Genomic DNA, 15717 nt, shown 5'->3' on the forward strand with positions numbered 1-15717 from the left:
GCTGCCTGGGCAAGGTCGGAGCCCTCGTGCTGGTTTGAGCTGGTGCAGTTGCACAGAGCCCCTGAGCAGGCTGTCACCCTCTGAATCACCACATTCAGGCCCTCACCCAGTGAGATGTATCTAGTTTCTGACACAGGTCTTCTGAGAACTCTCTGGATGTCTGTGGTTTGCAGAATTTGGGAGCACAGTTTGGAAGACAAGCCCTGCATTGTAGCTCCAAGCTCCAGCCATTGAAATATTGATGTAATCAAGTACACTCACAAATAGTTGTGCTTTTTCTTGAAAAAAAGAGTTGTGTAATTAGGAGTTAGTCTTTCTGTGCTGAAAATAGCATGTTTGAATGCCCTAAACAGTGCTGCCTGGGACCTCTGTAATCTTAAAGGTTGTAGATTAAATAATTCTTTCCTGTGGACACCACAGATCCATGGGTTTATGTCAAAATTCTTCAGAATTTTTGCTTTCATATGGTGTTGACACAAAACCAAGCAGAACTTGGGGTTTCCTCCAAGCTTCCCTGCAAGATTGTGAAACTCAGAGAAAAACAGAGAAACAGAGGTGAATCTGGGCAGAAGTTCCATGCTTTACCCTGCTGGCCTCTTGGGGAAAGATGCAGAAGTGATGGTTCATTTCCATGTCCAGTCCTGATCTCAGGATGTGCTGCAAAGGTGCCTTTTCCTTCTGCTGGAACAAGAGGGTTGAATTCCCTCAGTTCTTTCCAGTCATCCCAGCACATTTGGCTTTGCTCTCTGGTGGCTCTTTGTTTCCAGTTGGCATTTCTCCTGAAACAGAACAAATCCTATGGACTATTGTCTCCAAAACTTGGTTTTTCTGAATGCATTGAGAGCCATCCCAGGGGGTGGGAGCCACCATGGCAAATATTAAACACTAGATGGTGCTTCCTGGGCACAGTTCTTAGGTGCTGCTGCTCAGAGGGTGCAAAGGGAGAGACCTCAGCACAAACTTTGCTGATGTTTTCAAAGTTAGTGAACCTTGGCTGCCCTAATTAGTGTCAGTTCTTATCTGTATCTCTTCAGCATTTTATTCATATAAGAAATAAATATAAAATATTTTCAGTGCCCTGAGGGCCAGAGTGTGGTGAGCAAATAGAAGGTAAAACCCCATGCCTGGAGGAGCCCTGGCTTGGGCTGTTCCTTGATTGTAGAGTTGGTGTGGGTGAACAGGGCTGTGCTCATGCTCCAGCCCTCTCCAGAAGCAGATGTGGGAAGGGGGAGAAATGTGAAGTGAAGTGTTCCTACAGATAATGTATTATTTTTATGTAGGAACAGCAGTGAACTGATTTCTCCCTGGGAAAAGCAGAGAGCAGAGGAGGCCTGTGACTTGAAAGCACATGTCATAGGACAGCCATTTGTCACTGTAGCTGCAGGGCAGTGTAGTTTATCACTGGCCTTTGCATGGTTTGCAGAGGAATCTCAAGACTGGGACCAGCTCAGTCCTTAATAATACCATGTGTACTCCAGAAATGTGGTGTTGAGAGAAACAGAAACCTCCTTAGCTTTCCTGGCTGCTGCCTTCTAAAGGAACCAACCAAGCCATGTCTTAATTCTCTAGACTACTTGGCTTCTCCCTACTTTGCTTCTCCTGGAGACACCTGGCCCCCTCTGGATGGAATAATTCAGTTTAGACTCTGGTCACCTTTTCCACATCATGATCTTGACTGAGGCACCTTAATCTGATGCTGCAGTCCCTTCACTCAGGTGTCATCTCACACCCTTTTGCATGCTGTGGCAGCAGCTTTGGAGGCAGTTTGTCTGCCACTGCCATTGTGTCCCTTCTGGAGGCCCCCATTCTCACACTGAAAGGCAGTAAAAATGGAGAAGTTAGAGACAAGAGGCAATTTAAAAGGACTAGAGATCTCCAGAGTTTCAGTCATGAAGAACCACAGCCAGCTGACAGTCACTGATTTCCCCCATGCACAGAACCACTGGAGAGAAGCTGCCCAGGCTCTCAGCTCCCTGGAGAGTGGCCTTGGTCAGTGTTTGGGGGGACACAGACACAGTGACTGAAAAAGAATCACCCCAGTTAGAGCCCCTAGAGCACAGTTTGTGCTAATTCTGGGATGTGCAGCCTCCCTCTGCTCCCTCCCCCTGCCCAGGGGTGTTTTGGGGAGAAGTCTGAGGCATTGTCCTTGCACAGCCCCATGCTGACATTGGAGAGAGCCCCACACCAGGAGCCAGGGGCAGGCTGGGCCCTCCTCCCAGGGGAGCATGAATGATGGTAAAAGCATTTTCTGTCAGTTTTCAGTTCTCAGTTTTCCCTTCCCTTGGGTGGCTCACTCTGTCTGCAGTTCTGTATTCCTTTCACCTTCCCCAAATCCCAGCAGAGCCCAGCTCTGCCCCTCTCCATCACTAGAGGGAGCGTTTTGCACGGTAATTCCCGTTCCAGCCACTGCTGCTTGTCCATCACTTATGTCACATGGACACCTCATATTTTTCCAATCTAAAAAAGGGGAGGAAGGCCAACAAACTGCTTTGTGAGACCCCGTTAATCCTGCTTGATGAAAAGGGGCATAAACCTTTTTTATTAACATGGAGCACATAAAACATTTAATACACTTGACACTGAAGTCTCTGCTGGTAAAACATGATTTCCATGGGGTATAATTCATTAATATTGCTGTACTTCTGGCAGGAGATAATTCAGCTGACATTCTGCTTTATCTCAGTTTTTCATGGTGGGGGGACTTGCTGAATAAACCTGGTTGGAAACTCTACAGACAGCACTGTTTTTCAGTGGAAAATTGGATTTTCAGCCAAATGAAAATGATCATTTGAGCCTCAACATTATTAAGGGCAGATGGAGGAGCACAAACTTTACAAAGTTGAATGGGAACTGCATTTTTTCTTTTATATTTCAGTTAAATTCAAAGGAGATCTTATGTTTAACTTGGTATTTCCAGCTGAGTCCTATCTGTGTGGTGTTAACTGCATGGTCTCAATCAGTTTCACTTGTTTTTAAAATTCCTGTTTCTGCTGGGAGGGGGGAAAAAAACAAGGAGATGTGTAACTTGTATAAATCTCAGAAAGTGAATACAAATCCTGTCCATTTTAATAGAGATGTCATAAAAAAAGCAATCAAAACTTTTCCTTGTGTGAAGTGGCTCGTGTTTTGCACCTTGATTTTGTGCATGCACTGGAGGTGTAAGCCCACTTTGTGCAGACACACAGTTATTACATATATAGTCCATACGTGGCATCCTGTGTTGGTAAATCAGACTGTTCTTTCCCACTTGGAAAGGTTTCCTCACTAAGAAGTAAGATGTCCTCGTGCATGGGCTGTTTCCAAGTGCATCTGTCAGCAAGTGGAGCAATAATCTCCCTGGAGTGAGTGGTGCTGCTCCGTGCAGAACTTGCTGGGGACAGGGAGGAAATGTTTGCATGCTGGGCAGCACGGACAGGATGTTCTGATGAATAAGATGTACTTTCTTCGTGTTTCTGTTATTTAATAGCCATGCTTAAAAAGCTCCTTCTGTGTGTTTGGTGCTCCCTAACTCCAGGCTATTGCTCTCCTAGGCTTTGGTGTCCCTGAAGCTGCTGGGAAATCAGTTAGTTATGTTGCCTTCACAGGATAAGTGGAATTGCAAACAACTTAAGTCGCTGGATCTTTCAAAAAACCAGCTTGGGAAGTAAGTGTTGCTTTCAAGTTTTGGCTAAGAAAACAAAAGCTGAAGAAATAATAGCAAACCCAATGCCTCATGTAACACAAAGGATGTCAGGAGAGAATTAATCACCTGCATAGAAGGCATTGATACCCACATACCATGTCCCCAAGTACATTGTGTGTCTGTGACAGTGACGAATTATCCTTTGCTGAATTCTTTGGGCATTTAGCACACTGTATCATTTATTAAGTGGATAGATTATTGATAATGGCAGTTTAATTTCTGAGCATGTAGGAATTTCTTCAGCCCACTTTGTGGTTCATCACTACAAATACAAGTTTGTGGGGAGCATATCTTAACCATAAACCATCTGGCTGGACTGCAGTTATTAGTTAGTGTGGGAGTATTGTTATGGAAAAAATGAAAAGTCTTTGTTTTTTAAATGGAAGTATAACCAGCTGCCAGTTCATAGAGATTTCCAGCCTAAAGGATTCTGTGATTCTAAGGCTGATGTTAATAAGATCATCCAATAAATGAGTGATGTTCTTCTGTTTAGAAATTCCAATAGAGATGTTTAACATAGAAAGTTAAAGGTCCTTTATCATCTCCAAAATTGCACTGAATTGTGTCATGCTATCTTCTCATTTGGGTGCCTGTCCAACACAGTTTTTGGAGTCCTTAGGAGTTTCTGTGTCAGCTGCAAAAGACAGATTACCACTTTTTGAATGTCCCAGTGCATTTCCAGAGTCATGCTGGTGGGTCATCTTCTCTGAGCCTCCCTAGGGAGGGCGGGCAGTGGCAGCAGGTCGGTTCTCCAGCACTTCTGGTGAAACTCCTTCAATCTGCTGTTTGACAACCACTTAACCCTGACACCCATAAAGCCAGGGGTCAAGTGCTCCTGCCCTGGGAGCTGGGAGAGCTGCTTGAGGATTTCTGTTGATTTGCCAGGAGAAAACCACGGGGCTGGACAAGTGTTGGTGGAGTCTGATTGCACAGCAGGTTTCACTCCCATCTCTCCAGAGCAGGTGGGATCCTGTGAGTGCATGGTCAGGCTCTTCCCCATGTAGCTCAGCAGCTTTCCAAGATCTTTTCCCCACGAGTCCCTGTTTTGTTTGGCCCACAGGAGCGATGAGGGGTTTAAAACGAAGAGGATCCCCTTTTTCACCACCAAGAACAGGGTGCGTGGTGGCCCCGAGGCAGGTAAGGCACACAGCGAGTGCTGGCAATGCCAGGAGAGCTGGGAAGCAGCAGGAATCTGCAATTTGGCTGGAGGGAAAGCAGAGGAAATTCCTCTGCAATTTAAAGTGCAACTGCATTTCATTAAGAGGAAATATGTTCAGATAAAACGTTTCTAAAGAAATTATGCAGCTGGTTGGTACCACCAACATAGAAAGATGGTGTGAAACCTGTTTCTTTTGCTCTTTCGTGAAGGTTATGCCTTTTAGCCAGAGCATTAAGTGGCATGTTGAAGGGAAATTAACCCATAATTATCCCTGTGACTCTTAGGATTGTTTTGATTGCTGACTTTATAAATGGCACATTTTCCCCTGCCTGTGATTTGCACCCTCAGTTTGGGGCAGAGCTGATGAAATGCGTGTGAAATCCCAGAGAGAACAAAGGGATATCTGAAGATATTGCACTGCTTCCTGCTCTCTGTGGGATTCATCTGCATTTCTTTTGTTTGTTGTTTTATTTTAAAGCACTTGGGGAGTTTTCTCATTCTGGCTGCCTGCAGAATGCCTGGCTCTAAGCATTCCTTGCCAGTCACAGAGTGGGACAGAGCCAGCACCACATCCCAGCAGCCCTGGAGTGCTCGTGGGAGGAAGAGGCCCTCCTGCAGCAAATCCTTCCCTCAGTTCCCCTGAAAACTGTGCCTGAGGTGAAATTGGTAAATGAACCATGTGCAGCCATAGCTGTAGGTTAGGGCTGGAGATCCTCACCTCCAGCTGCTCCTCTGGGAGGCAGAAGCTCTACCTGGACCTGCAGGCCAGGCTGGTCCTGCCTCGTTTTCCTGTCCATGGCAGTGGAGGCTGCTGTGCTGGCTGAGGTGTGTGTGCCCCCCAGGGGGAGAAGAGGTTGGTCTGTGCTGTTTCACAGCAGGAAATGGAAATGGAAATGCTGTGACATTGTTGGACTACAGAACAACGGGAAAAGGAGTCTGAACCTTGTGGAGTCTGACATAGCCTCAGAGCTTTGCTGTAAAGTGCTGCAGCAGCATATCCCAAAGGGGAGAGAAGGGCAGGAGCAGCAAGCAAAGGCAGCTACAACCAGTTCTAAAAAGGAATTGCTGTCCTAATGGAAATCTCTACATGCTGCAAACCCAGCATCACCCTCTGCAGAAAGCAAGAGAGGATGAGCTCTGCAGCAGTGACATTTGAACAGCCACTTTGCACCCTGGTGCAACCTGGAGCTGCCTCAGGTGGCCTCAGGTAGCAGGGGGCACAGAGCAGCCCACCTGGCTGGTGCCACGGGTGAGCAGCCACAGAGACAGAGCAGAGGCAGCTCATCCTTTTCTCTCTGTTCCTCTGCCAAGTGTAGCTTGGTGAGACGAGAGGATGAGGCCAAGAATTTAAACATCAAGAGAAAACAGAAGCTGGAGTACATCAGCTGCTCACAGAAGTCTCCTGGTGAGGTGGGGGTGGACAGGTTTTCATATGATTTACCAACAAAGCTCTTTACTTAAGTCTAGGTTATTTAAAGAGAATAATTTATGGTGCTCACTATACTTGATTGATAAGTCTCAGAATAACTTCTTGCACATGCATGTGTGGTGTTGGTAGCGTTTATTCATCCAAAAATACATTTTCAAGATGGGATTTGTTTTAATTTTTCTACAGATCTTTAAAAGAAAATTTGAGCTGAAGCCAGAGAAATCATAAATAACTCATGAATAAATAATTACAATTCATAAACACCTCAAGCTTGCTTCCAATATAGTACACTCCTTTCCACCTGGGACTCCTTGGTGAATTCAGGGTATTGCTGCTATTTTAGGAGTTTGCTCCTACGTGTCCAAGAGGGACTAAATCTGTCTGTGCCCAGGTACCTACTGAAGAGCAACAATGTAAAGTTCAGCAATGAGCCAGAAAGGAAGTGAATTGCGTCCCTGAATAAGCCTGCTGTTCTCCTAAAATAATCTCAAAGATGATTTTTTCAATTTGAAGACTCAAAAGGCAGACTGTGACACTGCCCACACCAGACAGTCCTGTCACGTATATGAAACACCCCTGCAGATAGTGGGACTCCATCTTGCTCCTTTTCTGATCACAGCTCGGGCTGCAAGTGCTGTTAATATTAGAACTGGGGAGTTTTCTCCCGAGAAAACCTCTTCCAGTTTTTTTTCCTCTTTTTTACTGAGTATAGTTACAGTTCCTCACGTCTTCTCTGTAAAGGAAGATCTTGGTGGAAGTGGAACTGTCCCATCCCTCAGGAAGGGACAGTCTTGGATCTCAGGGAGTTGCTTTGATTGACCATAGAGGCAGCAGATGGTGCTGGTTGTACTTTCCTATTGAGACTCCAAACCCGCCTGGTTTTCCTTCATTTCAGGATGCTCTTTGGTAGATAAATGTCAAACCTCAATACAGCAACACAATCCATGGCAGTTTTTGTGCCGCTATCCCAGATGCTATTTCTGGAGTGAAATGGTGCTCTTTGGGACCTGAAGAGCTTTCCTTTCTTTGAACCTCTCCAGCAACAGCAACTCAGCCATGCAGTTGATGGTCCTGCTGCTTGAGTTGCTCCCAAAATACCCAAGATGCTCCTCAGGCATGGAGGAAGTTCCCTGAGTCCTTCTCTAAAACAGAACAGAGGAGTAAACACCAGCATGTTTTGGAGACAGCATAGGTCAATCTCTCAGCTCCAGTTTGGGTTTTCTTCTCTGTTGTTACTGACTTTGATCCACCATCAATTACTGTGGGATGCCACGTGGGGGCCTGAACAAGAATTCTGACTGGCTTTACTCAGGTAATATGGAAAAAACACATTGAGAACCAGCTGTGCCCTGGGTGTGCCCTTTCAGTGCCATGTTAAGAACCAGTTGTACCCGTGGGATGCCCTCTCAGTGCCAGCTGTCAGGCTGCAATAGGGGCAGTTCACAAGATATTACCATGTATTCAACAGCAGGAGACAATGTGCCACTCATCCCCTGAGCTGTTTTGGCAGGCTTGGAGTTCCTCCCTCAGCACCCCATAAGTCCTGGACACTGTCACCTTCCAGCACTGTGACTTTAGGACATTTTGAGATGTGAACATTGATGTTTGATTGTCACTGAAGGCCATTTGCTTTTCTGCTCTTGCTTGGTGCTGGCCCCTGCCAATGGACATGACCTCATGTCCTGCCTGCAAAGTTCAGGTGAAGCTCTTGGTTCAGAGCCTTGATGCCTGTATTGTTGTTTCTTTTTTTAAAGGTGCATTTTGTGTTCTGCCTCGTTCCAGGTCCTTTTTTGGAGTTTCCAGCATTTCTGAGTGATTCTCTGGAGGTTCTTTATCTGAACGACAATCAGCTGGACTCTGTCCCTCAGTCCGTTTGCCTCCTGAAAGGTTTAACAGAGCTTTATTTAGGAAAGTAAGTCCATGTCCTGGAAAAGCTTTGCGGTGTTATTTCCATGTTGTTTTAGTGACCAGTCTTCTGTGGAGCCCCACCCCAGATGTCCAGTGCTTTTGAAGTCAGAAAGCTGGAAATTGTCAGCCCCTTGTTAGAGCTGTGCCCATGGTTTGCTTTAGATAATGAGGAGACTGGTCTTTTGAGTCAGGGAAGATGATCTAATGCTTTGAACACAGGCCTGGGAATCTAATGTGCCTCTAGTTCATTCTGGCTTTTTGCTGTCATTTTCTGTAGTGCTACATTCAATAACTCATCATTTTTGCCTTTATTTCCTCAACTATCCAGCAAAGATGATTACATTTGTCTGCCTCAGAGGATAAATTGAGGTTATACATCACTTTTAGGATGGAAATTGCTATTAAAGTGCTGAGTAGTCTTATTAAAATGTTAATGGAAGATTTCTGCAAGGGTAGAATAGCGTAATCTGAGAGTCCATGAGAGCAGCTACTTACACACAAAGCCTGGTTGTTGGTAGATTTATTTGTTTTTGTACAGTAACCCTGGTATCCGAGAGCTTCCTCCAGAACTTGGACAGCTGGCTAATCTCTGGCAGCTGGATATCGAGGAACTAAATATCAGTAACGTTCCTGCAGAGATCAGAAAAGAGGGTAAGGCTGATGCTGTGTATTCTTTATTAAATTGACTGAACATGCAATAAAATCTCTTCCTTTTAATGGTCAAGAGCAGGAACAGACAGTGAATGCCTGAGCCCTCGTGGGGTTAACTGGAATTGCACAGGGAAACTTCCTACTCCTATTTACAAATTTGATAATCAGCGCTAAGCTCTGGCTGTAATGATCAATTTAAAAGAGATCACAATTTAAAATGATGACTTATAAATGCAGTATTTCATTTGCAGTATGCATAAATTCTGTGGCTTGCTTCCTGAATGTGGATATTTTAGGATATTTAGATGGTCTCTCTAAAGACTGAAGTGTTTAGGATCAGCAGTCACAGACAGTCCCATTGAAGTGACTTTATTGTGAGCTGCTAGGTTTTTGGATCCATTACAATGCTGTCTTTTTTTTTTTTTTTTCATTTTAATCAGAAAATCCTGTGCGAACAAAGTTATTAGGAATTATTCCCGCTCCAGCAGTATACTGTTGAAACCTCAATCTCACTTTAACTGGAAGCATAAAAGCAGAGGGAAAAACTGAGTATTTTTCCAATACTGAATTAGTATTTTATGTTTCCTTTCAGCTTCTGAAGCATAGGAGCCCCGGCATTTGTTTCTCTTTACAGTGCTCCATTGTGGAGCCTCCGAGCAGTGACCTTTTCCTGGGGTCTCTGTCTCAGGTTTGTCTGCTGGAGGTTTCTTTGTTTATTCTCAGCCCACAGCCAGGCTGCAGGGCAAGCAGGAGTTCCCAGCCATGGGATGTGTGTGTGCAGAGTGGGGTTTGTGCTGTCCCTGGGTGCTGCTGGCTGCAGTGCCCACCCTGTTCTGTCCTGCTCCCAGGCCCCAAGACGGTGCTGGCGTATTTACGAGCGCAGCTGCGGCGGGCAGAGAAGTGCAAGCTGATGAAGATGATTGTCATCGGGCCCCCCCGGCAGGGCAAGTCCACGCTGGTGGAGATTCTGCAGACAGGGAAGGTGCCCCAGATGATGCACAGCGAGGCCACCATCCGCACAACCAAGTGGGAGCTGCCCAAGCCCATGGGGCACAAGGCGAAGGTGAAAAGCGCTCAGAGATCTGCAGGACCAGTGGGATGTGGGAGCCCTGCAGGGTCCTGGGGGCTGAAATTTGAAATTGTCCTTTTGCAAAGAGCAGTTTGCATTGCCTTACAAGTGGATGTGGTTTTAGACCTGTTGCAATTCTTTCATTTCCAGAACTAGAGGGCAGTTCCGTTTTCCTGACTATACTCTAAAGAGTGTTGGCTAGGCTGAAATTCTGGCTCTCCCACCTCAGTGGACACTAATTTTGAGAGAGTGCTTTAAATCAGCTTCTCTGCAGCAGATTGGGTTTTCATTTGGGACATCAGTACCTAAAGCTGGACTTCCTTGATACCAGACCTGTCCTGGGTGGGGCATGTGGGTGGAAGGTGTGATCCAGGGATGTCTAAGGCATATCTTAAACACCCAAATATCAGATGGCTCATCCATGGAGTGTGTCGCACTAAAGTCATTTGGAGAGTGCTGATTTAATCCAAGCATTTGTAGGTGGTCCTGTCCACTGCCTGCAGAGTAGCCTGGGGAACAGAGGATGCAGAATTTGTCCTGTAGTCTTGTCAGAGCTGAGGGGGTGCAAACACATCACTCCCCCTTCCCAGATGAGAGCCATGACCACCAGACTGTTTTGGAAAGGGGAAAGGAGCCTGCTGAGTTCAGCTGTTCCACAACAAAGAGTGCCAGGCCAGAGACAGAAAGAAAAGAGCAACACAGGCTGACTCCTTGAAGGGGTAGACTTTGGTGGGAGAAGGGATTTGTGCATTTTGTGTTGAAGAGCAATTGAATAAAATAAAAGTGTAGACAGCACGAGGGACCTGGAGTGGAATCAAGACAATGAATAGGCTTTTATCTCCATCTCTGAGTCTGTCTGTCCACACACACATTCCCAGCTGAAGGTCTTCTGGATGAACAAAGCAGTCCTTGTGCTGGTTAGGGCTTGGTTTCAACAATTGGAAGTTCTTCCAGCTGTTTTTGGGAGACTTCACACGGATTGCACAGAATCAGAGCCCTGCTGAGATGCTGAGCTCCTGGCTGAACTCTGATAGGGTAACTTCCACATGGGATCAGTCAGTACCTGGCCCCAGCCCCCTAAACAGAGCCCACTGGGTGTTATGTGATGCTCTGAGGATGGTGGCTTCCTCTGAGGAGGAAGGTCTGGTTTTGCATTCAGTCTCAGGTTTTTTGACTCTCCAGGGCCAAGTGATTTAGGGACAGAGCTTCCCAGGTTTGCTGGTACTTGCTGCTGCAACTGAGAGCCTGAATGCCATTGAAGCAGGGAGCCAGGCTCCCTCTTAGTGCTGTCATGGGGCTGCACAGAGGAATGGATGCAGGGATACTGGGAAGAGAGCCAGAACTGGAGAGGCCTCCATTTAAGCATTCCCCCAGAAATCAGTGAGTCTGATTCACAGCAACTGTGATTCTGGCCCATCTCTGGCGTGGCACAGGCGTCAGAAGCCTGGGAGCAAAGTGTAGGAGGTGTTTATGGAAGCCTGAGAAGCTTCCCATCTCCTGAGCATCTCCCTTCTGCTTGGCTCAGCTCAGTCTGAGCTCAGTGGAAGTGATTTCAGCAGGGGTTTCCTGTTCCCCACAGCAGAGGCAGATAAGCAGCTTCAATGGTCTTGTGGCACAGGCAAGGATGAAACAGTTTCTATTACAGATGCAGTGAAATGCAGGGCGCAGAATGAGACCCTTGTTTGGACTGGAGAATCCACAGCATTAACTGGAGTTTTACCAGCATCAAGGGCACCTCTATCGTTTTAGCAGCAAGTAATTAGTCTTGATTTCCTGTGGGGAAGTGGTAGCCATGCTTAACAATTGCTTGTTGATTTATCTTTCCTGGAGGCACAATTAGGACATTGAACCCCTTCTTGTGTCATACATTATGCAGGCGTAGGTTTATACTTCAGCTATTATCTCCCAGTGATTTACTGCCACGGTTTGATTTGAACACTTCTCTTTGTCTAAGTAGGTTGATTCAGTGGAGTTCAATGTCTGGGATATCGGAGGCCCAGCGAGCATGTCTACAGTCAATCAGTGTTTCTTCACAGACAAAGCATTGTACATAGTGGTCTGGAACTTGGCACTGGGGGAAGAAGCTGTGGCAAACTTACAGTTCTGGTTGCTGAACATTGAGGTAAGAAGTCACTGGTGGGCTCTGGGATATCTATTTATCAAGCAGCAGCTCAGCACGCAGATATGTGATATTGCAGATTCTTTTTGCTCTGCTTTTAAAAGCTCCCCAAGCTATGAATTTTGCACAGCATTTGGGATTCATTTTCCATTACGCTGTAGGCGTATCGCTCTATATTTAATGGTTTAAATTTATCATTTGCTTTGTTCTCCCTCACACACAGCAGAGAGCGAAACAAAAGCTGATTTATAAACCCTTGCTAAGTAAGGCTGAACATACTTATTTTGGAATTAGTGTTTGACCACACTGTGCTCCAAGGGGGGTTTGAAGCATTTTCTTTCTTCTGTGGGTTAGACACACATTAGTCTTGAGGTTATATTTTTAACACTTTAGATTCAGGTAAGATGGAGAGTATTTCCAAACCAGCTCTCATTTAGACTCAGAGCTGCAGTGAATTCATTGCATTTTTCCAACACCATGTTCATAATTGTCTGTAACTCTTTATTATTTTATAATTGTTTTAACATTGAATGCACAAAAATGGGTGCCTCTTGAAAAGCAAACATCTTGTAATTATCGAAATATTAATGGGCGCAGCAATCAAAAACCCAAACTAGGTAACAAAGCTGAAAGAAAAATTATTAGATTTCCAAAATGTCTGATGTGTCCTTAATACATCCCAGCAAGCACACAGTAACATCAGGAAAAATGCAGAGAAATGTGATCATGATGGTTAAAAAAAGGGGAAATGAAGAGTGCTGTGTCTAAAAAGGAGAAAACCACAAGAGAGTCTTTGTTCATGACCCTTTACAATAGAATTGGGAGAGAAGAAGTGAAATTGTAGCTTTGAAGCACACAATGTGAAGTATCTTAAACACACTGGATGCCTAACCTGTGGAATTTACTGGAAATAAAGTGTACTGGGGGTACCAGAAATTGGAAAGACAAACTGGTGAATGCAAACTCCATCAAATGCTGTTAATTCTGAGATACTCCCTTGTGCTGAGGAAGTCAGTGAGCTGCAGGCTGCTGGGTACTGGGAGAACACACCAGGGAACATCTCTCCATGTACCTTCAGTGAAAAAGTGTGTGTGACTTCTCCAGGTATCCATTCCAGATTATCCTTGTTCAGGATGTCAGATCTTCTGGCTGCAGGTTAAGTTAACTTTGTCTGGGCAGACATGGTTCCCTTCATTTCACTGACCTACAGCAACTCCTTTTATGTTAAACCCTGATGTAAAAATCCAAAGTGACAGTTTCCTGCTCTGCAGTAGCAGCAGATGATTAAGCCATGCTCTGCAGAACTTCTGTGATGCCCAGATCACCTGCAGCCGTTGTCAAGCTGCCACAATATGTTGCCTTTATTTTATAAATAAATAAATAAATAAACATATATATATATGTATTCCATTTTATTGATATGTGTGACTCCCTCCTCTTAAATACTACACTTTTCATCTGTCCTCTCTGATGTAATCTGGATGAGATCTCTGCCAGTGTTTTCTCTTGCAGGCCAAGGCTCCAAACTCAGTGGTGTTGGTGGTAGGAACACACCTTGATTTGATTGAGACGAAATTCCGTGTGGAGAGGATAGCAACCCTGAGGGCCTATGTCCTGGCTCTGTGTCGCTCTCCCTCTGGATCCAGAGCAACTGGCTTCCCAGATATCACCTTCAAGCACCTGCAGTGAGTCCTTGTGCCTTTGTGAAGTTCAGTCACTCACTCTTTATTTTATGACACTTTTAACAATTTTGAGATACTTGATCTCCTTGGCAACGGAACCAATTTAGAGGCTCGTCAGCATTGCATTTCATCTATTTTTGACTGAGATAATGTATTATAATGAGAGAGAAGGTCAGTGTTGCTCAGGGGGCTGATGATGAGTCTGAGAGCTAGAAGCTCCAAAGTCATGACCTTGACCAGCCTATTTACTGCTCCCCCTTCACTCAGGTTTCTCACTGTTTGATGGTGACACATTAGTCACAAGGGGAGAAGGTGCAGATTGACTAATTAATGCTGTGGGAGCGTGACTGTCACAGGGGGGTGCCAGGGGCTTTGCTGAGGGGAGGCTGTGGGTGGTACCTGATGTGGGAACATGGCTCACGCGGCTGGGCAAGGAGGGGTCAGTCCCCTGAGCCTCTGGCAGTCCAAACCTGTCCCATCCATCTCCAGGTGTCACAACAGGGGGCTGGGGCTGCCTGGGAGGGGGGTGTCCCTCAGGCCACGTAGTCTGACACTGCTCCAAGAGAATGCCCTTGGGAAGAGGAGGCTGCTCCAGCTGGGAACGGAGCGTGCTGTGAGCCAGGGGGTGCAGCAGGCTGGCACCAAACAACGTGAAAATATCTGCCTGGGGCAGGAGCAGGTGGCAGCTGGCAAATGAGGAAGGGCACTGTCATGTCCCCAGCACTTCCCATCTGCTGCCTGGCAAAGGCATCAGCCGACCTCCCACACACTGCTCTTCAGGCACTGTCAGGCATCCCCGTCCATGTCAGGCATCCCAGTCCATGTCAGGCATCCCAGTCCATGTCAGGCATCCCAGCCACTGTCAGGCATCCCAGCCACTGCCAGGCATCCCAGTCCATGTCAGGCATCCCAGCCAGCTCTTCCCCATTAGAAGAAGCACCAGGGACCCACTGTGAGGCTCAAAGACTCACCATGAGAAGGAGAAAACTTTGTTTGTGTCACCTCAAGCCTCTTTTGCCATCACCTCCGAGCATCACAACATAATCTCTGTCATTCTTTCTCAAGGGGACTTTCTTTCACCCTGACAGGCATCCTGAATATTTCTCTTCACCTTCCTTTCCTCTTGCATTTCTTACCAGTCTCTTTCCTCCTGTGCCTCTCCACACTCCATCATCCACCTGGAATAAGCATGGTATTAAGCTCTGGGGCTGGAGGAGTGTGAAATCACTGTGTGGGTGACCTTGGGTGCTTCTGTCATAGTCAGGGTCATGCAGCATCCCAGTGAGTTGCACACTTCCCAGTGCCAAGCAGGGCTGAGGTTTAAGATGAAGCATATTTTCATTAGAGAAGGGTTTTCTGTCTGCCATGGGAACATGTGTAGGATCAGTTAGAAAGACCCTTTGTTGGGGAAAGTGGAACAGAACTGTTCTTATCCAGCCCACAAAGAGATTAAAACTAGTAGGAGTTGAAGAGGGCAGGTTTTTAGCTGTTGAAGAGATAATGAAGGCCAGCTTTTAGGATCTAAGCATCAATTCCCAGACTGCAGGATCCAGCTGATCAAGGGCCGGAATGAGGGTGGAAAAGGTGTCTGGTAGTCATCATTCTGCCTCTTTGATCTGGGCAGGGAGGACTGGACCTGTCTCCTGAGGCTGCTGGGGCACAGAGTTCTCATCCTCCCCACAGCCCCTTCCAGGATGTGTGTGGCTCTGGAGGGACAGAGGGGGATGACTTTGGTCAGGCTGCCAGGGATGTCCCCAGACATCCCAGTGCACGGGGGACAAGCAGTGCAGGCAGTGAAGCAGGCAGAGCAGAGGTTGGGCTAATACAGATGTGGCCTGATACATCTTTTCCAGGCAACTCTGTGTTGTCTCCAAAGTATTCTAAAAATACTCACTGACAGCCTTCCTCCCATTCAGCTGACACAGGAAATTTACAGTCAGTGATAAGAGAAAGTGAGGCTGGAAAGGAAGCCAGTGTGCTGACAAGGATTGATAACCTTCCCCCTTGAATGGCTTTTG

General features: G+C 46.2%; 1 protein-coding gene across 1 annotated transcript in view; it reads left to right on the top strand.

Moving 5' to 3' along the window:
• LRRK1 (leucine rich repeat kinase 1) overlaps window positions 1-15717 on the top strand; it is a 70013-nt gene that overhangs the window by 27309 nt on the left and 26987 nt on the right. Inside the window, exons 10-16 of the mRNA XM_066558664.1 lie at window positions 3531-3643; window positions 4743-4819; window positions 8053-8182; window positions 8717-8829; window positions 9678-9892; window positions 11856-12020; window positions 13530-13702. Of these exons, the coding sequence (XP_066414761.1) occupies window positions 3531-3643; window positions 4743-4819; window positions 8053-8182; window positions 8717-8829; window positions 9678-9892; window positions 11856-12020; window positions 13530-13702 (986 nt within the window). The remainder of the gene's footprint in view (window positions 1-3530; window positions 3644-4742; window positions 4820-8052; window positions 8183-8716; window positions 8830-9677; window positions 9893-11855; window positions 12021-13529; window positions 13703-15717) is intronic.

This window comes from Molothrus aeneus, chromosome 13 (assembly GCF_037042795.1).
Source record: "Molothrus aeneus isolate 106 chromosome 13, BPBGC_Maene_1.0, whole genome shotgun sequence".
Classification (NCBI taxonomy): Eukaryota; Metazoa; Chordata; class Aves; order Passeriformes; family Icteridae; genus Molothrus; species Molothrus aeneus.